Below are 27234 nucleotides of genomic sequence, written 5' to 3'. Positions count from 1 at the left end.
CAGCCTGTAACTACAGTGTAATGCTGTTGGGTTCATAGATACTAAGGATGTGGATATAGGTTTACAGTGCAGTAGCTGTAAACTGTAGTGCTTCAGTGTACGCTGTTCTCTTCTCTAGATACATATTTCTTTCCTACCTTGGGCAGGGTAATTTTATTCTCCCTGGATACTAAGAGCCATATTTTAGGTTAGACTATGTCTGTGAGGCAGGGATCAAGCACTTGCATTATTATATTTATATGCAGATTACTCCACCTTAACTCAGATAGAGTGAAATTAAATTAAAAGCTGCTTACCTATTAGCTTCTTCCTGACAGCAGATAGCAAGGAAGGACAGAAATGGCATTTTCTTTGAGTTCTATCTTGTTACTTGCCTGTCATGTGCAATAGGTCTGCTAAGGTTATTTTATGATTTGCTATTGTAGAGAAGCAGCAAACCATCAGCATAGGAGGAATAAGGAGGGAATTTTGATTCAGGCACTTAACTCTGAGTCAAATGTCTGCTGAAACAGCAGGTTTGCCTCAGGCCATAGGGAAGATTGCCAGACTCTGGTATACGCTAGAAAGAGCTATACATGTAATGACAACACCCTGGGCAGTGCTGGGTTGCACAGCACCTCTCCAGATTCTCTGGCAAGTATCTGTAGCCAGCACCGCATCCTCTGAGATAAGCTATCATCTGCCTGGCTTCTTGTCTGCTCCCAGGAGGTTGGGCATCTGCGGAGGAGGAGTGAGATGAACCTTCAGCTCCTCTGACCACCGAGACTGGGATGCCTAAGTATTCTCTAGGCAAGTGGAAAGCTATAAGGCTTTAGTTTCCTTTTTCACACCAAGCTGTCCCCAAAAGGTCTGGCAGATGGTAACCCCAAGATCTCAAGCACTAGTGAGAGAATTGGGAAGTTAAATATTTTTCCTTCTGGCTTCTCCAGGTGAATAGGGATTTGCACTCTTCATTACAAGATGCAAGGGCAGAGATAAGCAATGTATCCTGATGTATGGACTTAAAAAGCCAGTAAAAATAACTTGGTAGGTAACAATACAGAACAAGTCTGAAAACTATACTGCTTATGAGAGGCAAAAGAGAAAATAATTTTATATATATATATATATCTATATGAACATTCTGACAGACCAGGCAGAATTATCTTTAGGTGGAATGTTTTCAATTTTTGCATGACCCCTGAGAGTGTCTGTGTTACCAGGATCTTCATGAAAAAGTAAAACGCATTCACTTCCCATCCACATCTTTGCTCTTTATTCCAGAAGAAACTCTCTACAATTTAGATGTGAAAAATCCTAAGAGGTCACACAGAAGCTAAGAAATGTAAAAATGAAAATAGTCGCAGTGATGCAACCCTAAACCTCTACAAAATGTTAATATCATCCCAGGACAAAATTCAGTTGAGGCATTGTAATTGAAGGACTCCCATTTCTATGGTGACAAACCACAGTGATTCAAAAGCATCTTTTTATTATTATTATTATGTTACTATAAACCATTTTAGATGCATTAAAGACTTCTCTCAGTCATGCCCACTTACTTCAGTATTTAGCTGCTTGGACTGAAAAATGTGAAAACCCTAACCACATGGTAGATTTGGTTCATTTGTCGTTTTCCTCATCTTCTCATAGAACACATGATTTCAGGTGAGTTTAGCAAAACTTACCGAGAGCATTTCTATTCACACTTGATAAGCATTTTTATTTCAATCCACTGTTTGCCTAATTTCGCTGCTCTACACTGTACCATGGCAGAGCTGCTGTTGTAGATAAGTGAGTGCTTGGCATAAACATGCACAGTAATGTGAACAGTAACCACAGGTACCAAAGCCTTCTACTACCATTCTTCCAAGAGTCAAATGTCGATGGTTACCTTTCGGGTACACACAGCCCCTGTCTCTCCTGACAGCATCTCTTCAGCCAGCAAGTCACTGCCTGATGACTTATGAGTAGTTCAGACTACATGAACCTGACTAAATGCATGCTGGTCGCAAGTGGTGTCAGATGCTACCCTTAAACAAGTACATATTATTAATGAAGCTGCGTGGTACTGCCTTGTGCAATATATACCATTAAGGAGACATACAGGAAGAGTAAGGCAAGGAGGAAGCAGGCTCGTGGTTCATATTATTTTATTCAGGGGCAAAATTTTCATGCCATACCTCCCCAAGGAATCTTTGCAATATGGTTCAGATTATATTGCAGCATTTGGCTTGAAGTGTCCCAAACCACGCTGTTGCTGTGTGAATATGTTTTGTCTGATGCGATAGAAGAGTTGTGGGAAGAAAACCGTGCCAAACACCAAATCTTTTCCAGGCATTTCTCTGCACAGCATGGTGTCAGGCACAACAACAAAAAAACAAATCTCAGTTTTGCAACAGTAATGGTTTAAAAGGGCCAGTCTCTGTGAGTATTTGCAATTAAGGTTGAGTAACATATTTTCTTCTCCTACAAGATCACAAACCCTTGGCTTGAACCATGCCTTTGTATAGTGCCATCCTTTTCTTCAGCCACAATGGCTTATCATTTTTTCTCTTTTTAATCTCTCCCATCCAGTGCAAAGTCACCTGGCTGGGATTCGTTACAGCAATTCCAAACCAGATGAGGCTGTAATACAAATAAAAGTGCATTCTGTGTATCCTAATTGTCAGCCTGAATACCTGTATTAACCAGTAGTAGAGAGGTGGGATTCATAACACATTTGCCAGGGGACCTGTTTCCCTGATAAAGCTAGTTTTAATATCTTTTAACTTTTTGTATGTGGACTGGCAAGGAGCTGGCATTTTGCAGCTTGTTAATGCAGTTTGGCACTAAGGAAATGTTTCTATTTGACATTTCTAAAATCTGCATTTAACCAGTACAGTAATTAATTAATGTTCATTGTATTTGTGTTTCTGTGGAGTTATTTGAACTGATATTATGCTGATTGGTTGGTGTGTTTGTACATACCATTTTAAAGGTTGCCAGGGAAACCTAGAGCACTCTTTTTTGAAGAAAATAATTCAAATTAATTGTACCACTCATAATTTTTAAATAGTTTTGCAAGTGATCAGTTACATAATGATGCTAAGAGAATATAGCCTTTAATATTTATTATTATGTTCTTAACATTTACTTTAGGTAAAAAAACAGAACAAGTCTCCTCCTACATGACACACTTGGAGGACCACAGCTGTAGTAGTTTAAATATGTTAATCATATGAGCATCTGTTTTATGGAGTTTTTTTTCTAATGTCACAACACTGAGTACAATGCTTCCGTGGATGATCTTATTACTGATTCATAAACCTGACCTTTATAAATTAAAAGCAAAAAAGAAAAGCGCTCCATTTTAGGGCAGTATCTGGGACATATTTCAGAAAAGTGGTTAGGCCTTTGCCTCAGACCCGGACGATGCTTCTATGCCTGCGTCAGACCTATGATCCTGAAACCCCTGTGACAGCTGAAAGGTCAAATGACTGTCCCCTGCCTTCCCTTGAGCTCTGCCTGCCTGTGTGCACGTGGCGGGCTGCCCTGGCCAGCAGCAAAGCCCTGCGGAGCTGCTCGCTCCCTCCACCCTGTGGGATGGGGCAGAGGCAGAAGAGCAAAAGAGAGAAAAACTTGTGGGTTGAGGTAAAGGCAGTTTAGTAAGCGAAGGAAAGGGAAAGAATTAAAATGAAACAAAACAAGTGGTGTGAAGGCAATCCCTAAGTTGTGACTGCCTCCAAACCCCCCCCCCCTTGGTTTTTATTGCTGAGCACAATGTCCTATGGTCTGGGATATCCCTTGGGTCAGCTGGGGTCAGCTCTTTCAGCTGTGTCACCTCCCAACCTCTTGCCCACCCCAGCCTGCTCCCTGGGAGGCAGAACAGGAGAAGGAGAAGGCCTTGATGCTGTGCAAGCACTGCTCAGCAACAACCAAAACACGGTGTGTTGTCAACGCTGTTCTGCTCACAAATCCAAAGCACAGCACCACACGGGCTGCTCTGAAGAAAATTAACTCCATCCCAGCCAGAGCCAGTACAAAACACTGCAAATTATCTCACATAACATAGAAAGGCAACTCTTTGCCTGTCCAAAACTACCTCAAAAGGGCTTAAAAACTGAGCTTGTACCACAGGCAAGTCAGGGTATGGAGGCTCTGTCTCAGCCTGTTAAAGCCCTGAACAGCCTTGCTCAGATGTGTACTCTCCATGCGGACCTCCCATCCACTGGCAGGATCAGTCCCAAAGTCACCTCTCATTGCTGCCCCATAGGAGGGATGGGGGAGAGTAGTGACACTCTCCCACTGCCCTTCTGTACGAGTTACAGCATGCAGACAAAGGAAGGATTCGGCTCATGTCCTTGGGGGATCCAAGCCCCCTTGTTGGAACACACCCACAGAGTGAGGACTGCAAAGTATTTTGGTGAGAAGCACTCATCGCCTGCCCGACCGCCATGCAGAAAAACCACCCCTCCTGCATCACACGTAGCAGAGCAGGCTGTAAGTGAAGAGCCAAGAGGTGCATGTGCTCAGCAGGGGTGCAGGAGCCCACGCCAGGCTCCTGTACCTGTGTTTTCTTTTCAGTGGAGAGCAAATATAAGCAGAACACAGTAGTGATCGAGGTACTAAGCTACATGCCTCCTCTGATCACTAGACTATTTCATACAAAATATGTATTTTTTTCTCTTTTCCTCGGAAGAAAGCATCTCCATATGCTCCCAGCTGCATACTGCAAGGACAGGAATGCACCTCCTCTGCAGCCTGAGCAACGCTCAGGCTGTGATTCCAGGCGGCTGCTCTTCGCTAGCTCATGGCAGCTTCCTGTTCAGCAAGCTTGAGATTTTGGACCCTTCTTTGAGGTGTGTAACTCTACAGGCACTAGCCAAAGAAGTTCAGTCCAAGATCCACAAAAGACCTAGATCCCTCCCGAGCAGCACCTGGAGGCCAGGCAGGGTATACCCAGGCACCCAAAATGGCAAGGCACACCTGTGTTCAGGCAACTTCGAAATCTGAGCTTATCTTCAATAGTGAGACAGCCCAATCCAGCCAGGTTCATGATCTCTCTTACTTGCCTGTATCACTTCCAAAAGTGAACTCTCTGCTATGTGCTCCCTTAGGGTCTTCTGGCAATGTTATCTGTTGTTAGATTTAAACTGTTTTAAAAATACTTCTGCCTACTGACTTCAGTTTTGCTTAATCAGAGCCACAGCAGATGTGGCTAAGCCTCCTCCCAACCCAAACCCCACTATTAAGTAACAGCATCTACAGAGACAGATGTTACCAGAAAACAAAATGAACGGTACAATGCACTTTCAAACCACTGTGTAACAGAATTACCCTGTGATTGCGAAGTCCCCCAAAATCCAATCACACTGCCACATGCAGTGCACATAACACCTTAGTCACCATTTCAGGAAGCAAGCTGGTTTCTGAATGTTAGCATCCCTTAATAATCACCCTGGTAACCATTTATTCAGAAAATAGGTTTAAGCCATGTATCGCAATAATCAGTGATAAATAGTAGGATCCTTTTGTCATATTAAGTAGACCATAAATGTAATACTGACCTCTTTCAATAGTACTAATGATATAAAGATGTTTTTCTCTCTCCACGGGCCTAACATGTGCCTGGATTTTCAAACTAGGGACTGACCCCCTTCAGATGTCTACAGTCAGCACAGAGTTGCATGCTCCATGTTTTATTCCTTTCCTTCTAGTAAAACTTTTTTTTACCTTCAGCTTGTCGTCTTACCCCTCACTTGTTAGTTGCATCCACCTGTTTTCTCTTGGTTTATGCATCCTTTGGACTGGGATTGACATTACGATTGTGAATCATCTGGCACGAGGAGGATCTCTTCTATGATAGGAGCTCTCCAATATTCCGCAAAACCAAATAAATATGCAAATAACTGCAAAAATAAGTAACTACAAGACGAGATAACCACAATAACGTGTAACCAATAAGGAATTGCTTCTGAATATTTTGGGCCAAGTTATGCCATTTACAGTCTCTCATGAAGAAGGATTTGACACAAATATGGCAGGGCCTTTGGAATGCAGTAATTGACTGAACAAAATGTTAGGCAATATTTAACTGTTTACTCATGTAAAGTATTGCAGTCAAAGGAAAGCTATTTAATATGATACCTACTTTTGTTGTTGTTGTTTCACTGTTGAAACAGAAGAGAGAGAATAAAGATAAGACAAAATGGACTTTTCTTTCTTTTAACCATCTGTACTTCTGTTATTGACTTAGCCACCTTTTATTCCTGGCAAGTAAAATTTACCCTAGTAATAATCCCCTTAAATGCAGTGAAGTAAATAAACTTTCAAATGGAGTAAGTGTCTTACAATTTATCTAGTAAGTCTTGGAAATTTTAAGATTTTTGAAACAGAAACTTTTATACATCCAATTCATCATAAATTAATCATAATTTATTGCAACAGAACCCATCAAGATGAATTCAGTTGACACTAATGTAAATGTCATCCTTATTTCTGTAGGTGCTCCATTACAATTTGTCTTCAGTTAAATATTTGTCAACCATCACTTAAAATGAAGCCTACCTTTGATTTTTCTCCCCGGTATATCTTCTGGCCATACATAATGTAACTTGAATCTTGAGCTGAATGAGTATTGCTGCTCTGCCTGTGCCACTAAACTGCACTATCACAGACATACAATTTCGGGTTTTGTATCTGGTCAGTCTGGAATGAGTATCATAAATGGAAAAACTTATAGAACATAGACAGTTAAATGAAATTCCACATTCCCCTTAAGTTAAAAGTGGTGAAAGTCTCTTAAATTGCATAGAAAAAAGTCCCACCTTTTTGCAGAAGGAGGGAATGATGTTGCTGTAGCATTGACCAGAGAATGAAGAAAATCCTGTGAAGGAAAAATTATTTGGCCCTATAATTAGACATGGGGATTTTAAAAATGGCATATCTGTGCTTTAAAGCAAAAATGGTGAAAAAGACTTTTTGTAATCTTTCTAGGCAAGGTGGGGATTTTATTAACATAGATCACCTAAAAGGTGCCGAATGTCCTCACAGTCTGAACCCATGATTAAGTTTCTGACAAATCCTGTATTTCTGAGCCATTTATGCTACTAGTTACCAGTAATATATATGTAGTTCTGAAGGACTCATGGAGGTAGCCAGCAAAAGAGGTATTCAGCCTCAGTGCTGCATCTCACACACAGACAAAACCCAAACTAAACAGACTAAAATCGTTCCCTGCTGCAGGCAAGGGATAACTTGGAGAAGGTCACTTTTCAGGCCCATGTTGGGAAATTCACCACCAGAAGGGTCAGGGAGGAATGCAGTAAATTCAAACACACAAAAATTACATTCACTGTATGTATAATATTCATATGCAATAGACTTTTGCTTTTGTAATACACACTGCCATAGGGGGAGTTGGAGGAAGAGTTTTGCAAAGAATGAAATTGTTATTTTAAAGGACAAAAAAATTATACATGAATGATGGAGAGCATAGAGATGACAGAAATCAGTTACCTGTTTGTATTCCTGATGCTCCAGAGAAATAACTTGGCAGTATAGATTTAACCATTTAACCAAAATTCTCTATAGTTATAGCAACTGTTCAATCATACCTCTTGCACTAACTCCACAGCTGAAAATAAAATCATATCTTCTCATTCTTCTAAAATTTGCACTTTGCATTTCTGCCCTTTAGTATTTCCACACTGAGTTAGAGAAATTAATTATCAATATGCACATTCAATTTTAATTTTTTTTTAATAGGATTTGGAGGCATGTTTACAAAGAAAAATTGTAACTTGATTTGGCAACACTGATTATAGGAACTGTGAATTTAAAGGAATTTGGGAAGGACTAGGTCCAAGTCACATTTGTTCAAGACCATATTTACAATCTGTAGGAATTATTTGTGAGATAATCCTAACTCTTTTGCTGCAAACACTGAAGTCTCTGGTAGGCAAAGGGTAAAAGTTGAAATCATCTCAGTGTTTGTTTCAAGGATTTACAGATCACTATTATTTCACATGAGTAAAATAAGGAGTTCTCTTTCTAAGTGGGGCTCAAGAGCAACCAGAATTAGAGAGCCCAAGAGGTCTGATCTCTGTTGCTTTGACAGCTACCTCACTGGTGTTTAGCAAGTATTTTACTAGCAGTAGAGATCTTGGACAGGTGCCCCTGGGTTTTAATTCCTATTCAGTTGTACAAGAATTTAATAAGTACCCTACTCCAAAGAAACCAAAACACTGGATGCAGGAATTCAGTTTCCAGCTTTTCCTTCTCTCAGCAGGAAACCGTTGTTCTTTTTTCCAAATAGTTGAAAACAAGAAAATCAGCAAAATAGTCAGAGAATGGAAATGTTTGAGGTAGAGAAGAAGGGAATTATTTACATATATGTATTTCCCAGATTTGAAAATTTGTTTTTCAGCTCTGCTTGCACTCACATTTCTTCCCTACTTACTGCTGCTTGCTAATGGTAAACTTTGTTCAATTCTGTCAGAGCTAACAGGAAAACAATAGTACATCGCCCAGCAGATTCAGACAGCAGGAAGACAACTTTGCCAAAAAATAAGTAAGTAAATAAATTACTTTTTAAAGCATTGATAAGTAACATCAATAAAATGTTTATTATTGATGTGTCCATGCTCTAAAGAGCAGACAGCGAAAGACCAGATGACTCTAGTGTGGTTTACAGCCTGCTCACTGAACAGGAAACCACTCAGCTTCACTCTTTGTTCAAAGGCTGCTGCTAACCTAAATTATTTTGCAATCTGAAGAGTGGGGCAGTTAAAACTCAAAGATTTTGTTGGTATTGCACAAACTTCAGACAAATCCAAGGGTGGATGCTTAGATACTAGATACAATAAGTGTGCATTACTGCAGTCCTAATGTGATCCCTGGCTACATCTTCATTGCAAAATATTTCTTGTTGTTGTTTCTGAATATTATGTACTACTACTGCAATGATCCATAAATGTTGCTGGACGGCCTGATACAGAGCTCAGGTCCAGTGGGTAAAGAGGGTGATAGTGAGAGAACCATCATCCAGGACACCAGAGTAAGGTCAAGATCCATTTATGTGTTTCTTCCACACTCAATATATCTCAGATATTTCCTATGGCAGAGTAGTAGCAGGATGGAAGAATACCATATCAGGACCAGGAGAAATTGTTACACTTATTCTGCTGGCTGGCAGAATGGGAAGGGAGCCGTGTGCAGTGGCACAGCTGCATGCTAAAAGAGACGTTATCCTATCTCCCTAAGCAAATTCATCCCTCCAACAATATACTGAATATGCTAAAGCATCAATAAGGCTGTTACAATATTTATGTCTAAAATGAATGTTTGCAAAAAGAGTAGGGCTTTCTGTAACTGCACCAAACTTGGAGCTGTAAGTGAACAAAAATGGAAGGTTTGACCCAAGATTGTTGAATTTCCAAATCTGCCAAATCATTTTTCAAATTTAATTGTTATCCTTGCAGCTTTCAGTCATTCAGTTAAGTTAGACTCTTTGAGAAGTTTCATAGAATAACAGCAATTTCTAATATTTAAGTGGATTTTTTTCTTTTTTTTTTTTTATGTCTTTAGATCTTGCCCAAACATATGTGTAGCAATGAATCTGGATGTACCTCCAAAAGGTAAAATTCTTTCAGTACTGAAAAAGGAAGTACCGTAGCATGTTTTTTACCATACTTACTACTCAGAGACAGTGATAGTTTGTAACATGCAAGGTGTGACAGATAAGAACATTGTAAGATCATAAAAGTTAAAATGAATTGCAAGAAAAGAGGAAAAGAAATGGATACCCACCAAGTGGAAATTGGATACGCACTAATGAAGAAAGCAAAAAGGTGTTTACTTCCAGACTGCCCCCAAAAATGTTGGCTTCACATTATACACTGCAAAAAGCCATCAAATAAGTCATCCTCTTGCTGAAGACTGAAAACATTATGTTGGCTGATGACTTCTGGAAAGCAACTGAGGGAACTTTCCTTTTTCCTCTGCCGCCACTTGTGAAGGACTCCCCTCTTCTTGCTGTTTGCTGTTCCAAAACAATGGGACAATGAGACAGGATCTCTAAATCTGATTCCATGACAGATTATGGGCAGTAGTAAGCATGTGTTTAAATCACATTGATTTCAAAAGTAAAACCCTGCTCCTACTTAAATCAGTGGAAAATGATACCGTATTTCACAACGGTAGCTGAGCTAAGAGATATTTAATGCAAAGCATATAAAATTATCTAACTAAATAGGAGCACAACTAGCCAGACAAATTTATTTGGTATACCATATGTTTATTGTGTTATGTGAAGTTTGCTTAAATACATTCAATATCCATATAATACAGAAGATTTAGATTTAGGGCTGGAAAAAGCTGTTCTGGAAAAATAAAACCCAGCAGTCTATCATCTTATTGCAAGTCTTTTATTGTCTGTGGATAGCTGGCCGTATCACAGAAGCTCACCATAACTGGCAATTATTCACATGCCCTTTTCACAGTCTCTGAAGCAAAGCCTGCCTAGCCTTTTGCTTGGTCCTGGAATTAAACCTATGCAATTCAGGAAGTTTCTACTTGTCTTACCTAACCCCTCTCTAAGCTAGAGGAAGATGCCCATATACTTAACAGGACAAGGTTTTACACGATACTTTTGGACCAAACAGAAAAAGTGACTCTGAAAACTTCTATGGAGGTGCTTCCTTGCAGCATTGCCAGGCTTATTTTTTTTCTACTGAAGTGGTTAGGAGACACCCTGTCAGGATCACAAGGTTTATTAAAACACAACCCACAATACTTGATTGCTTTCTGTTACTGGCTGAAACATGAAAAACAGTGACTAAAAAAACACTGTGCATTCATAGATTCACAGAAGTCAATGGGAAGAGATTTACTTTCTGCTTTCTCATTTAAAGAAGGGCTATGTTTCTGACGTTGAGTATTCATGTACAAATTGCTAACCTGTCACCTTTTGAACAGACTTTTTTTTAGGTCACTATGAAAAGCAGGCAAGGCTGCCACAAAATGCACACCATTTTATTCCCTTGCAAATTAAAGAGAAATTAATTTCTTCCCTTTTGTCCTTTGACATCAGGCATTCTCTCTCAGCTGGCAGAAACACACCCATGCATATGCCAAAGAAATACAACACTTTGCTATTGTTATAACTGATATACTCCATTTATTAATTTCACAGAGGATGTAGCAAAGCAACAAAAAAATTTCAGACTGAATAAAATATGACCAGTCCCTATAGCTTGAGGAGACTGACTCCTGCCAGCTCTGAGTCTTTAGCTTGCAGTGAAGAAATACTGATGCCAGAAGGTCCAGCTGATTGCAACTACCTAGCACAAAGATTCTACCCTCTTTCATCCCTGTACAACAGTCAGCGCACCAGAAGGCAGAAAACTGGATGTTCCAGGGTGATATATATAGTAAAGAGCAGAAATAGTCTCCCCCAAATTGGTGAGCCTCTTCGATGGTCTTCCACTACCCAGATGGCACACAGCACTTCTCATTCTGAAGGCCCAATAAGTACAGCATAGCTGACAAGAGTGAAATATTCATCTTCACTACCAAAATGTCATCTTTAAATAACAGGAGGAGCGGTTTCTCGCTGATTTGCACTCCTCAGCTAGCACAGAGCAAATATTTGGGCATTCACCTTATGTAAAGGGAATGCCCGCAGGAGAGCAGCAACGCTGCCTCTCCTTTCACTCGTGCTGTGCAAAGGAGGCATTAGAAGAAAAGGAGAGGGAGGGCTGGACTTCCTCCAAACTCTGGTGATTCCTGTGTAACAGAATAGATTATAAACTAACCTGGACTTCAAATTGTAAACTGATGTTGGATAGCAATAAATCACCCCAAAGTCTTCTGTCACAGTCCTCTTTTAGCATTAAGCCATGAAATGTATGGCTAATAGCTTCGATGCTTACCACTGTTATTCATTTCTTATTGTTGAGGATAGAATAACCATTTTTTATTAACAGAAGTAAAAAGGCTACAGTTTAAGACACTGACTGCCTTTTTTCATTATTATATTGGTACCACCTAGTTATCCTCGTCTGCATCGGTTTTCCTTGGTAATGTCATTGATTTAACTGGGCTTACTTCTGATTCGCACCAGCAGAACTAAACAGAAAATCAGACAACCAGTTTGCATGAACAGCTCCCCCCCGCCCCCCACGAATGACCCTCTGAGCAGAGATAAAAGTACTACATATATTGAATAAATGAACATTCAATGCCATCTGCTGGGGTATACAAAACTCTGCAATACCAGGCTCATGCAATATTCAGACCTTAAAAGAACAATAGTGACAAATGTAAAGAGGCTGTTTAGGTAGAGACTGGCTCCTTTCAAAACACAGCTGGAAGGGAGGGTTGTGGGATGCTGCCCATCCTTTACCCACTTCAACACAGGGTGCAACACCCAGGCAAGAAGTGGGTCTGGTTTTAACTCTCTCCTTGGCATAAAAGGGTTTCAGTCTACAATTCGCCCTTCCTCCTAAGCATTAGAGCATGCTATAATTATATATTATAGGTTAGGCTTAATAGAAGGACTTTCATGCTCTGCTTTTGAAATCAGGCTATTATGTAGCCACAGATGCAAGATTGGTGAGGCTACAAGCAGCCTAAGCAAGGATTGCTTCAACAGTCCAGAACAAGAGCATGTACCAGGCAAGGACGTACCATGGCTGTTTTGCATTAAACAGTCACTGGATTAAATGTGTAAATCAGGTTAAGGGCAGAACTTGGGAGTCTCTTCTCAAGTAAACTCACTCTCCTGTTCTCCTGTTCACCAGCTCTTTGGCCCTGTAACTCATGCTCTCCTGGCTATACCATGAGACAACTTCCATGGGCAGACAGCCACTACCTACAATAGTTTATAGCCTGGTAGCTGGAGTGTTCTCGGTTTTGGGAGCTGTGAATTTGGAGCTTCTCGAGCTGAAACCAGGACTCTAATTTCCTGGGCAAGTGCTGTGCAACTACACAACAGACATCAGCACAACTTATGTCCCAGTTCAGTCTTGAAAGCAGGAGATCAGATTTTCTTCTGCCACTAAAGGAACAAGGTATGTTTCTATTCAGAAGAGGAATTTCCAGACCAGGATCCCCAGCTCACCAGGGTGAGCCCTTACAGTTCTGCACCAAGCAGCAAAACTCAGAAGAGAGAGGAGTTCAAGCACATCCTTCTCTGGGTATTTTCTGTGGGAGGGCTTAGACATGCTAGTGGTTGTGAATCCCATTTCCACCCAGCTACTTCCTCATGCACTGTATAGGTCAGCAAACTCATGGGTGGATTTGCTTCATCTCCTTTGCTTTAGTATCTGTAAAATACTGTGCAGTTGGCAGATTTTTGTTTCTTTATATAAGTTATTAGTTATTATATCATTTTCTACAGAATGACACCTGCTGACATTTTTTCTCCATTTCACACAGAAAACAGAAGAACTATTCCTGCTAATGCCTATCATTTTGTAAGTATCATACTGATCCTCCTAAAATTTTACTTTTCTTTCACTTCCTGATGTGTGTTAATATCATCTTGGCTATAATGCTGGTAACAGAAAATGTAATCCTCACTGCTTGTTAATGCAAAATAAAGCACGAGAATTCTGAAGTATATATGAAAACTTTGTTTTAGTAGGAGCTTGATTAGAGAAGTGACTCACTCACTAGTCAATTCCCTATTTATGGTCTGAATCTAAAATGCACCTTTATCATAAAATCATGTGAAAATAACAGAAGTCAAGCTGAACAAGTATGTAAGTCATAAACCTCAAGGTTTAATATGTAACCAATGCAAATGAAAGCTGAAAAGCTAACAGTACACATTTCAATGTCTTCCCATTTGTATCTGAAAGCTGTTTTGAGTTTCAGCTCAGCCGTATAAGAAAAGACTGCAAATACCTTACAAGTCAGAGAAAGATGAAAAGAAAGCAGAGGTCTATTGCTTAATAAGCAAGTTGAACAAGTAAAGGGTGACTAAAGAAGGTTGATGCAATCGATACTTTGGCTGCTTCAGTTTTCATAGAAAGGTTAATTACAATCAGACACTATATGGGATTAATACCAACTAGAAGGCAGTAATAGCACAGAGCGGAACAGCGAAAGAACATCCAGGATAATATTTACTTATGCTAAAGCACTTAAGGAAGTAGTTGAAGTAATTTCTGAGACATTAATTGATTATCTTTGGGAACTTTCCAAGGAGTCCTGAGTTCCTAAAGCAATGGAAAAGAACAGTGGTAACCTCAATTTCTTACAAGAAAGCAAGCAAATTCTGAGGGTTCATTGGATACCTGGAGAGACTATTAAACAAAGTCAGTCTGAAAGCATCTTTTGGAAATAGTAAGTCTGATTATGTAAAAAATTGCTAATGTGAATATGAAGAACATCTCCTCAACTTCTCAGACCAAAGTAATTTCCTTCTCGGCAGAAATACAACCATAATGGGGAGAAAGATGTGATGTATCTTGATTTTTGTTAGGTCTTGGCATTTCCTAGAAGACAGTCTCACAAGTAGAAACCTGGAAACCTGGTCTAGATGAAAATGTGTGAAGTGTTTGCACAATTGACAGAAAAAATATCCACTCTCAGCCTAGTTGATAGTAGTCTGCTACTGAACTGGAAAGAATTATGCAGCACAAGAGCCTGCAAACCCAGTTATCCTGCAGGGGTCTGTCTGGTGTGGTGGTATTTTTTAAGTACTGCTATAAAAAGACAAACCTCACCCTGAAATGTACTGTCAAGAACACTTCTTGGAGGTCTGCTTGATGTTGTAATCAAGGTGTGTACAACCCGGAGAGAGTTCACAGGAGAGTAATTCTGGGGATATGAGGTTCAAAATCTTTCAAGTTGGTTGAGAACTTGGGAAAGCTTTAAAGAATTGTACTTACTTAGGAGACTAAAAGGGAATATAATTATAGGCATTAAACATAATAAAGGGTGAAATAAAGTGGCTAGTAATCAATTTTTTTAGTGTCCTTGGAGGGTAAAACAAATTGGTTTAATTTGTAGCACTCAAGAGAAAAAGCGTGAACTGAAAGGACAGTTAACTAGTGGAAGAAGACACCTCAGGAAGCTATCGATTCCCCATTACTAGTGAGTTCAAGAAGAGATTAAAACAAACATTGGAGAAGATCCAAGTGCATGGGTGCACCTGTACTGTCTCTGGTAGCAAAATATGACTTACAAAGACACTGGGTACCCTCAGCTGAGTTCACTCAGCAGTAATCTCAGCTCTGTGCTGTTGGTGCGTGTCTCCTCCTGAAAGAAGCCAGCAGTTGGGTTCCAGCGTGTAAACAGTCAGTATAAGGGTGGAGCAGGACCCCAGAGAATAAAATCTTGAACAAACCTAGTACAAATGTATAGACACATCCTGAGTCACTCGCAGCACCACATTTCTGTGGACTCCACTTTTCAATACATACTTGCAATCGCATTCACTTGGACTGCACATCTGCTAGCACAAATTCCCCCAAACATTGCATGTTTATATTTTAATGTGTGACATTTGTGATGAGCTAGTTAATATATTCTTGCAAGTAACATATGTAAACAGTCAGTACAATACAAATAACACATGGATAATATTATAATGAAAGGCACAGTTTCAAATGTCTGCAATGATCATAAAATTAAACACTCTCATTATATTTTCAAGAGTGGTGACAGGCCAAATTCAGAGAGAGAACTAAACTGCCTCCTGAATGGATATTTTATGAATCCAAATCAAAAATTTAAATCCCTAAAACCCTTGCTCAGCTACTTTCCAACCCTTCCATTTCCATCAGAAAATTTCCTGTGCACCAAAATGTCTGGTTCTGCTCATCAAATATTTCCAAATCTGAAATTAATCCTGAACTTAAATTTATTTGTATTATCTTCGTATCTCTTCTTCTATCCAGAACAAAGATTTGACAATGAAGGGCAAGAGTGACTTACAATCATCCTCCAAGGTATCTGAGGAGGAAGAAGGTGATTATGAGACTGTAAGTTCTTCCACTCTGGAGGCCATCCATGCTTTGAGAATCCTTCCTGCCAAACCTCTACAAGAATCCGAATATGCAGGTAACTTTTGCTGTCTGCAGAAAGTGAGCCAAACCTAGAAGTAAATAGGAACAGTACAGACTTGGGGTTTTCAGTCCAGATATTTTTTAAAATTAAATGGCTCAACTGCAGAATAAAACACTGGTGGGCAGGAACAAGAGAAGAGCTTTGTCTGCATCTTCATATTCAACAGTTACCCTTATTTCCATTAAATTATGTTAAATAAATAATTACATGCTGCTTTTGTAATTTTAACATTACCTTCATGGGAGAAATTCTATGATCCCATGCCACCTGGAACGTGCAAAAAACTGACTGGTCAAACCCACAACCATTTCAGAAAAGCCCACTGCTATTTAAGCCTAGAAACATTTAAGATGGAAAACATATTAAAGAACACAGGAAACTTTCCTCCAGACGATAATTTGCAGATGAAGAAATGTAGTCTTCTTTTTTAAGGTGTTCTCTGCGACTTCCAATAGCAGTAATAAGCGATTACTTTGAGTGTATTTCTCAGGCATTCTTAACCGTGCAAGATAGCTGCATTAATCAAGCTTTGGTTTACTAAAGCCATTCTAAGTCACATTTAATACCCAAACATACATAGCCAATTAATATCCTGTTTACGGAAGTGAAATGTCATCCCAGCTATCCATTGCTGGAAGCCATTATAAACACTCTGTGGAGGTTTTAAATCATTAAAAATCTGGGGGGGGGGGGAATCCTAGATGTGGAAGAATGGAAACCAGAAACCAAAAATATCTGAAAATACAGGATCAATATATGTATGAAATCTTGCTCCAGTTCACATCAAAGTCAGCAAAGATTTTTCTACTGATTTTTGTGGGAGTTAGTTTGATGTCTAAACAAATAGATGGCTTTGAATGTGAGTAAATTTATCAGTGTGCGAGCAGATCACAATCAGTCTGAACATCCAGATAGTCTACATTATGTTCCAAAGACTCATTTGTGCATTTTATTTGCAAATCTGAAGTAAATTCCAAGTGCTGTTTTTATCTTGGTTAGCAATAAAGACTTTCAGTCAGCATTCAGCATCCTTTGTTTATGTAAGACTGTCCTGAAATACCAAAACCACACCATTTTTGTTTTCTGATTTCAGAGAAAACACATTAAACAAAAAGCTGCTTTTTGCCTGTGTTTTATGCCCAGTAACTATAATGTGGCAGGATACAAGGTGAGGAAAAGTCTGAAAACATGTTTCAGAAAGGCAAAACTCAATGCTAACATCCCATTTTGCCATCTTTCCTAGACAAATAACAATGCCCTTGAGATATAAAATTAATGACTCGAAAACACATGCTAGCGTACAACCTCTGCATTTCTTTTAGAGGGCCATTGGTGCAGTATTTATTAAAATCTAAAGTAAAAATTAAAAAGCTCTCTAGAGAGTAAACTCCCCCACACCCCTCACAAAACCAGAACAACACAACGGTGTTGCCAAGAGCAAAGGTTCAAATGAAAAACAGATTCACTAATCTATTCAGTTTAGGTCAAATGTCTGCCTTAACTGTGTAACAGCTTATGAAGGCTTTTTTTTTTTTTTTCCACAGTGAGGAGGTTAACTGTAAAACTATTACAAGAGTCATGCTTATGTCCTCAACACAGCTACTAAAATGATGGTTAGGTTCTGAAAAAGAAAAAATTAAAATGCTATAAAAATGGCAAGATCTGACCTGACAAACATATTTTGAACATTAAAACCTCTTCTTCTTAAGACATAGTATTACTGAATTACTCAGGCTTGCTTTTTCTTCCTCTTTTACAGATAAACGTTGCTTAAGGCCTTCAAGTACCACTTCCCCAATGAAGAGCCAGCACACATCTCAGCCCCCTCAATATTCAGCTGTAAGTAAAGATCTTAAACCCTATTCACAAACAGAATTCCCCTTTTCTGTAATATCATTTAAAGTTAAGTGCAGTCTACTCAAAGTCTTAGCCACGTAACATTCGACTGTACAAGGTCACACAAGTTCCTGTGAGCCGTTCCTGTTTCACTTTGCACCAATGTCCTCACCACTTGCCTTCACTTATTGACTGCTGGGGATCTACCAAGTGTTAGAGGCATCCCAGTCAGGAGCAGCACCATCTCTACTAGCCATAGTTTCAAGGATGATGACTAACATCACATCTTTATTTTGTTTTATTAACAGAAACACACATCTGTTCTGGAGGGGCGAAGCGTGCCAAGTGTTAGAGGTATAATAAAAAAATAACTGTTTCTGCAAAAAATAGAAATAGAAATAGAAATTGTTGCTTCCACATTTTAGCTTTTGTACATAAGCAGAGATTACAGGTGATAGAATAGACATGGTTTTCAGAACAGCAGCTGCTTTCCAAAATAATCATACTGCAAATTTGCAATACTGTTTCAACTATCTATCTAACATCAAAGTAATTATTTACAAAAGGAGATACATTTTATCTCATGAGCTCCCTGTTCCTCAAGGGGGGGAAAAGCAAGCCATTCCATTTAAAATCAGGTTTTCCTTTTCCCTACAATTATAAAGACATAAGGGGGGGTGGGGGGAGGAGCCTGTGTCTCCTGAAGTGTTCCACCAAAAGCTGCAAGATCCCTGCTATGCTTTTTACTTCTCAGGACCTCATGCTTTTTGGCTCCCTATCCTTCTCACGCATTTTGTATTAATATATTGTAAAGCATAATCTAATAACTATTTTTAAATAGTAATATCAACTTTAGCAATTCCTATTAAGGATTTACATCCTAGGGTAACTATTTACAAAAGCTATCTGACAATGTTCTCCTACTAAGAATATGCTAATTATGTAGTATATCACCTAGCATATATTTTTTTTCCACTGCTTTACCTTCAACTGCAAATTTGCTTCAAAATCCTATAATTTTGAGTCATAAATGTACCTTTAATTTTTCTTTGTTCTGTTTTGTTTCTTGTGGTGAAATCAGAGACAGATTGCTATCTTATTCTTCAAGAATCTAATGAGGTGTCCAACTATTAAATACTTTAATTGATGGTTTTACTCACTCATAAGATTATTTTTAAAGTAGGTTTCTATATACTTTTTTTTATATTTGATATACTTTAGATGTAGCAATATCTCATGAAGTCAACTACTGAGGGATTAAATATCTGATTAACCTTGAAAAGGAATGTTTTTTTCCTTATCATTTTCAAATCTTTGAACCATATGCTAAATATGGTCAAAAAGAATGCAATTGCCAAGCCAGGAAAATATGTTCCTTTTTATATTTGCTGTAACAGCTGATTTTCATAGAGTAAGTATTATATTTGACCAGCCAGAAAAATAATGCAAAGAATTCCATGCAAAACAGAATTGTGGGGTTTTTTTTCTCTTAGTTCATACTGTAATACAAAACATAGAGCCAAATAATTCCTACAGATTATGAGAAAGTAGGCACTATAAAGCATGCAAAATGAGAGGTTAGATTGCCTCTTGTGAGCAAATCCTGATGCAGCTTGTAAAAAAGCTGAATTGACAGAAATTCAAGTAAGCCAGCTTCAAAATCTGCAGAAATCGGTAAGCAAGGTCCCACTGACAGTTTGCCAGTTTACACATAGCTTCAAATTCCACCAGGATTTAGTAGGTTGGATTTACATGTTTGTCTGCCTCCATGAGATGTGTGCTGACATCAAGAAAGATGAACCAAAGACAGTGCAGGCAGGTAAATTAAACTCTGCAGTTTGAGAATGCAAATTATACATATTTTTAGTACATCCTGAGCTAATAGTGCTTATAGAGGACTCTATTATTTTTAGATAATAACTACACTGTTATTAAATGTATCTCAACGTTTACTCTCACGCCCAGTGCTATTAAGTGGTTTTGCCACAAGATGGCATGAACAGCACAGAAGAATTTTTGTCAATAGTTCTTTTCGAGAATCGTAAACATTTAAGGTACTATTCTTTTATTCAGACCCATTTGTTATGGTTTACTTGAAGGAGAACTTAAGATATATTGCATCTCTTTTTGCATTACTTAGATGTCCTATGTTCATTTAAATAATCAGTCATATTTTGGTAAATTTGAAAACAACAAAAAATAGATTTACTTTCATTGCTTTTCAAGATTTTTATAAATGTCTGTACAAAAATCAAAACAGACAAAAAATGCATCCCAAACAACTTGATAAGCATATATATAAAGTCTCTGAACAATATTTAAATTTACAATACCTGAATAAATATCACCCTCAAATGTTTCATTCTGAAAGGCAGAGGTAAAACCAAAGTTCACTCTGTTTTATCAAGTATCATGACGATTTTTTATTTCCTTTGTTTTATAATTTAAGCTGAAAAAAAACCCCAACCTTGTTTTTCCCTGCTTTAACTTTAACTGATTCTTAGTTATGTCTCCTATGAAATGAATGTTTGTGAGTGATATTAAAAAGATTTATTGGCTACAGCCCAGGAAGATTCCCAACACTTCTATGATTGCCATAATTATCCAAGTACACCTAGGGTTGTGTTTTATATGGAGAGAAGCACAAATGGTTGAGAATAAGTTGCACCTGAATCCATCCGTGAATCCACCCTAAGAAAGGCTAAATAAACTACAGATCAAACAAAATCCACTCCATTTCCAATAAGCCTCATTCAGACCCCATTGGCCTCATGTGCCGAGCAGCAAACAGAATAAATACGCACTTCAGTGACTTCTGTCTCAAGTCTATGCTGTGACTTGCCCCATTCCCACACATAACAATCTTCCGCTGAACCTCCAAAGCTTCCAGCTTCTCCTAGGTTCACCAAAATTAATGCTCTCCATTCAGTAGCAGGAAAAGTTATGGAGATACAGATGTGATAGGTAGGATGAATGCTGTGGGGACAGCAACGTGACTTTGAAGCAAAGAATTCTGGAGGTAGAGCCGGAGCTGAGGGGAGGATGGGCCTGGATGCTCAATAATAATAACAACAATGCCAGAATAAAGCTATACCTTTATTTGTGAATTATATGGGTAGCTCTCTATTAACGATTATTAATAATTATTTTTAGGAGAAAGAATGAAAATAGATGGACCCCAGGTAAGCAGAATCTCTCATCAATTAAAATTTTTACTGGTCATTTTGCCACTTAAAATATTTTTAAAAGCAGGCTGCAATTTTGCTAGCACTAACTAAAGGATAATAGAATTCATATCTGCAGTCCTACATTATCTCACTTACTTGCATTCATGGTTTATGTAGACGTCTTTTATCCCTCAGTGATTTTAAAACGGCATGTTAAAGTATGATGTTATGTGCTGTAGAGTACATAAACCCTTTGACTGTTGACACAGGCATGGCTGCTTAATCTAAACTCTTTACGTTTCTCTTAGTAAAACAAGGTAAAAAGCTTACACAGATTTTTGTTTCCTCTCTTTTCCAGCACCCTGTGCCTCCCCCACGGTAAGATCACTTAAGAGATCGCTTACTTACCTGCGGTCCTCAGGGAACTCAATGCTAATGAAAGCTCACGTCCATCTGTACCGCTCGTAGTAATGAGATGACTGGAAGTGAGCCGGTATCCTTTTACTATCTGGGTCTGTTTGGACTTATTTTATGTTCTGATATGAAATTAGGGAGAACAAAACATGAGTCACAAGTGTTCATAGCAGGAGCTCAGGCCTGCATCTTCAAAATCAACTTGGCTGAGCATGGAACCCAGTCAAAAGCCTAGAAATCTTGAATCTGCTTCAACTCAGATATAAATTGTTGGGAAAAAAAATCTTCCATCAATTTGTACTGGTGCCTTAGGCTCTGTTCACCATAATAATATTGACTTCATTGCCTCTTAAATCCTTCTGCCAATTTTTTTTGCTACAAATCTAAATCATGTCTGTAGAAATCAATCTGAATATTGCCATTTACTCCCACAGAAGATGGACCAAGCTCTATTCCACAAATATATCTTTCTATATGCCCACAAACAAAAAATTAATCGCTTCTTGATCTTTTCAACCCCAAACAAAAACTGCTACAATTAAGACATCCTTCCAAAAGGTCATCCAGGAGTGACAAGCTTATTCCTCCGTGCCTACACTGACTGCCATAAAAGCTATAAAGAAGTTTAAAATATGATTAGCATTACAGACAGATTCACATTATTCCTTAAGTTAAAATATGAAATAAGAGCATAAAAGGACAGTGTAGCTTCACAAATCCAAAACTGTAAAAGTGCAGAAATAAGAGCATTCCATTATTCTACAGAATTTCACTATTTGTTTCCGCTTGTATTAGGGTAGCGAGAATGGTTCTTAATTCTCTCAGCTGACTTAATTTTGGTCTGTGCCATGCAAACACCCCAGGCTCACTCCCCAGGAGCCCACCGCTGAAGGGCAGGTCTGCAGCGCAGCGGGGATGCACCTCCAGTTTTACTGACCCAAGCTCTCCGTGCCACAGCTTCCAGCTGGAGCTGGGCTGTGACCGGCTGGTCTCAGAGCATGGGCAGAGCGTGCCCCCATCTGCCAGGAAACACTGGGCACGTGTTAGCTGTGAGTTTTCTGGGATGAAGAGCACTTTTTTCTTTGTGGGCCTGAACTGCAGTGTGTTCCCTGGCTGGGCCTTATACACAGCCATATCCACCCAGAAATATCAACACTGGAGAGCTGTACTTGGCACATACTGGTGAAGCGCACGGAAGCGGTGTTAAGTGGCACGTAACACAGTGCAGTAATGTCTTGCAAATGTAGAATATTATCCAAAATTACTGTTGCTATTGAAGGGCCCCAAGAAGCTTCTGGACCTGAGCTAAGCTCAGCACAAATACATTGAAATGCTCTCGGAAAATTCCTGTGTTTTACTTCTTGAGCTTGCACTTACAACACAGTCCCTGCACCTCCTTTATTCCCTAATAATTCTTCAAATTCTCCTTTGACTTCTCTAGGCCTCTGAAGACGCTGCCAAAGCAGTATCAACCACTTCCTCCAGCGCCGCAGATAAGCAGCCAGTTCTTTCATACAAGGAAAACGCTCAGCCAAGCTCACACCTTTCCAATATCAGCAAAAGTCACAAGGTACGGGTGCATTCCTCATCCTCATTCCCTGAGAACCAAAACACTCTCCCCAGTCAAACCACAAGACTTTACCTCCATTGCACTGCTGCTTTTACTTAAGAAAAAAAAAAGTTATTCTTTAGACAGCTGTGAATAATTGGGAGAAGTGGTATTTAGCACAATGTGAGACTAGAATGTTTTAAAGAAAAAACTGCCAAAATAATGGTAAAGAAGAAAAGGAGTAGAAAAGTAGGCAGAACTTTCATGAACACTTTAAGGTTTGTCCTACTTTTTCTTACTAACATTTAGAGGTTTTGCAGCCAGTTCTAAGTAGAAACAATTGCACTTGCTTAGTACAGTTGGTGAACCAAGTGATGGGGAAATACACTGACCACACCAGAGATACAAAAATACACTCCACAACGCAAGGATGTTACATTCAGCAAAAGGAATGACTAATCTGTAGCCAGAAGTCTTGTCCAGCCCATGAGACCAATGAATCCAGACTACAAATCGCTTCTTGTCCATTCCATCTTGCCCTCCTCCATCATACGACACCCATGTTCATTCAGCATCCTGACACGGCAGCGTGGATGAGCGCTCAGTCCTGAAGCACAAACCGCTTATGTCCGGCTGTATGGCCAAGCATGTGCATATGTCAGGTTATGAGGCTGGTTGCTTTTTTCAGCCAACACACATATCTAGTCAGATGAACATGTACGTATGCTGCTTACTGCCATGTAACCAGATGCATATGTGCTCTTGCTGTATGACCAAAATGCACATTCATAAATGGGGATGGTGGTGGACACACGCTGGGAAGAGGAACGACACACATCCAGGGGCCACAGGGTATAATGCTCAAATGCCTCTCAATGAAAACCTATTGCAGCCAGAAGTTTGGGCACAACTGAGCTGGGTCAATCCTGTCCATCCTTCCTTAAATGGTTTTAGTTTCAGTTCATCAAGATGGAATTTTGCATCATTTTACAAAGGTCACTGCAAATCCCGTGGGGGAAAAAGAAAGCTTGCAAATCAATGATATAATCTTCTGCTTAGAGTTAAGTATATACTTAAGGAGTGAGCTCTATGTATGGGTTGGGTTTTTTTTCCTGAATGGTGCTTAAATTCCTTCATGGATTAGGTTCCAAAAGCTGTTGGTTGTTAAGATATTTTATTAATATGAAGGAGCTTCATATTCAGATGCGTGACCTGACCTACAGCTGCTAAGTTCCAAATCCCATGATTGATCCTCTCCCTCGGTAGGGCAGCACATACACTGAAAGCTGCATGAGAACTGTTATAAGCCATGTTTGCCAGCAGACATCAGTATGCAGAGCACTTGGATTTGATAGGTCCTATTAACAAAGCCAAATTCTGTAATATAAATACATGTCATTTCTCATGCTAGAAGTAAAAGGCAGCAGCAAAAATCATAACCACCAAACTCTGCTTCTCATTGCAGTTATAGATACCAAAATATTTCTAATAGTTTCGGGGGGGGGGGGGGTTTGTACTAGGTTTTTTAATCACATGAGTAAGAGAGGAGTGGCACAGACTAAGACCACACATGATCTGGGGAAGGCACTTTATGAATTTCCCACACAAGCACTTCACACAAAATATTTCTCACCCATTTTCAGTCCAGTCACACCTTTGTAAGAAGAAAACATCCATATGAGCTGCAGTGTGAAGGAGTACGGCACTACAGCCATTATCTGCCAGACTCTAAGCAAAGCTGTCAAACCGCAGATGTGATTTAAGAGGGCAAGTCCTGTTTTCTAACATGATTTGGAAGATTTATAAAATTAAACACATCATTATTTATACACTCTATAAATAGCCTCATAAAAAAAAATAGGCATATGAAGGATCTTGGAATGTATCTTAGAAGCTTTGGTGTGATTTAAACTTTTACATGCCTGTGGTAAGCAGGCCATGCAAGTGGCATGTCCCCTCGTGATGGAGGCCAGCCCTGCAAGCATGCTTTTATTACTGCTTAACTTTACCATGCACCCAATGTCCTGAATATAGGCTTTCATGCGTCAGATAACAACCTTGGAGACCAAGCTAACAAATTGCAGAAGCTGAAACAAAAGCAACTATCCAAACCCCAAACAGTTCCTCTCCTTTCTCCTAGCCTTCCTGAAACTTTCCCCTAACAGATCATTCCCAAATTTCTTGCCTCTTTAACCCTCCATGCTGATGTTTTCAGCACAGGCACAAGGAAAAAAACCCTTCTTGCTGACCAAGTGTTGAAAGGCAGCTCCCAGGGTTTTCTATACCATCTTCCTTTTGCATTCTTTCTACTGATTTAGCAAAATAACTCAGTCATATTTTCTCAGTCCAGGAGGTAAGCTAAGCAGGGACTAAATCCTGCAGCCTTCAAAAAACTACTAGATGCTTATCCACACCTTATGTTGCTACATAACTTCTAAAATCTGGTCCTCTATCTTGTTTATTATGAGATAGATGCTGCTAAAAACCATGAGTGTTCATCATACTCAGGACATCTAACAAAAGATGTCAGACTCAATATATTGTCCCTTTTTGCGGGGAGAATATTTTCTGACAAAACTCAGGAAAGGAAGATACTCCTGTTGATCAGGCGTTCAGGAGAAGGCAGAAAAATACCTAAACACCTACTTGAATCAGGACTGTGAGGAGCATTCTCCATTTCTCTTTTCTGGTTTGCATCTCCTTTCCTCTACACCTTCCATTCCACTTCTGTGAATGTTTCATTCTTGAAACTCTTCAGTCTTCAGGGAACTTACCTTCATTTATAGCTGACTTTAAAGTTCATAATAAGACTTTCTGGCATGAGATGAAAAGCATTGAAGAAAGCTGATAATCATTCACATCTCTTCTCCCCTCCTCCCAGAATAAATCCTTAGCAAAGACTTTCTCGTTCACCATAATGAATTCAGTGGATGCTATTCTTCTTTATGGAAGTCCGTAACCTTCTCCTGGAAATAATTTATGTAAAAAAATAACCAGCCTCTGAATTTCTATAGCAGTAATAAAATCCTTTCCTTGCCAAGGGCTGTTAATTTTCGGTAATGATGTAATCAAAGTATTTAAGTACTCAAAGTGATTTGTATTTTATGATAATGAAATGTTTTGCATATAATTCTTTCTTTTCCAGACATATATCTGTTAAGGAACTAAACAAAGTAAGTAATCATCTTTGTATATATTAGGACCATAAAAACCGTACACATTCCATGGCTACACAGCCTCTCTTGTAACAGTATTTTAGCCTACTAGGTAAAAAAACTATAAGAATCATATTAGCTTTGGGTCATAAATGTATCTGTCTTTAATGTGTGTAGCATTTTCAATACCACTACTTTCTGAATGGCAGGTAAGTTCCTGGAGTTGCTTGCAGAAATAAAAACATACATACATTGCAAAGCTACCTTCCCAAGTATCCACATAAAAGCATATCTCATAACTGCCAGATGCTGCGGATGCCTATGAACGGTGAGCAGCAGGAGAGACACTCTCTTTCAGAGAAATAGAGACTCCACACAGATTTTTAAAAGCAGAAAACTGAAATTATAAGGCCAATAGTGGAGTGCAATAGTATTACTGTGATGTAACTACAAGGCTACCCCCAAAATAAGATGACCCTTTGCAATAAGAGAAACAAAAATTGACAAATTTTATATCCAGAATGAACCTCACGTATTATCCCCCAGCTCCCTTCTCCCTCTCCTCCCTCCGCTCCTTCCCCAGGGCCTCTCACAAGCCCTGCAAAATCTGTCACCTCAGACAAATGGCAGCTTTGCCTGCAAAATAGCTCTGGCAGCAACCGAGGGGGCCACCACACCGCTGCTCAGGCGCCTGCGTGCTCCTACGGCTTCGCCCAGCCAAACCCCTCGCCGCCCCCCCCAGCACGGTGGGGACCCCAGCCAGAGCGATGCCCACTCCTCGCTGCCCAAGCTCACCCTCCGCAATGGCCTCGAACCTCCTGAGCCATGGGCAGCCCCGTAAGCCCCAGTACGTCCCCCAGTTCATCTCCCACTAGCCCCATCCTCCAGCTCACAACCTACCTTCCTCCCAGCCCATCTGCCAAGCTCCACCAAGGGCAGCTCTAGGCTCCAGGCACCGCTGAGACGTGTGCGCTCTCAATCCCGGCAATGCTGAAGCGGTGGCTCTGAGTTCCCCAGTCTGACAGAGGCTAAAAGGGCTCTTCCCTCCCTCCCCGTACCCCCGAGCTGACCA

The 27234-nt window shown here is 39.6% G+C and overlaps 1 protein-coding gene across 1 annotated transcript in view; it reads left to right on the top strand.

The window, feature by feature from the left end:
• The window catches only part of LOC104837626 (putative protein TPRXL), a 139226-nt gene extending 112223 nt beyond the window's left edge, over positions 1–27003 (top strand). The window contains exons 2-5 of the mRNA XM_010576879.1: positions 15873–16035; positions 17801–17880; positions 22900–23028; positions 26746–27003. Coding sequence (XP_010575181.1) covers positions 15873–16035; positions 17801–17880; positions 22900–23028; positions 26746–27003 — 630 coding nt within the window. The remainder of the gene's footprint in view (positions 1–15872; positions 16036–17800; positions 17881–22899; positions 23029–26745) is intronic.
• Positions 27004–27234: the final 231 nt, after the last annotated feature.

This window comes from Haliaeetus leucocephalus, unplaced genomic scaffold, assembly GCF_000737465.1.
Source record: "Haliaeetus leucocephalus isolate CR32 unplaced genomic scaffold, Haliaeetus_leucocephalus-4.0 Scaffold545, whole genome shotgun sequence".
In the NCBI taxonomy this organism is placed as follows: Eukaryota; Metazoa; Chordata; class Aves; order Accipitriformes; family Accipitridae; genus Haliaeetus; species Haliaeetus leucocephalus.
The sequence above is the reverse complement of the archived record's forward strand: the minus strand, read 5'-3'. Positions and strand labels throughout refer to the sequence as shown.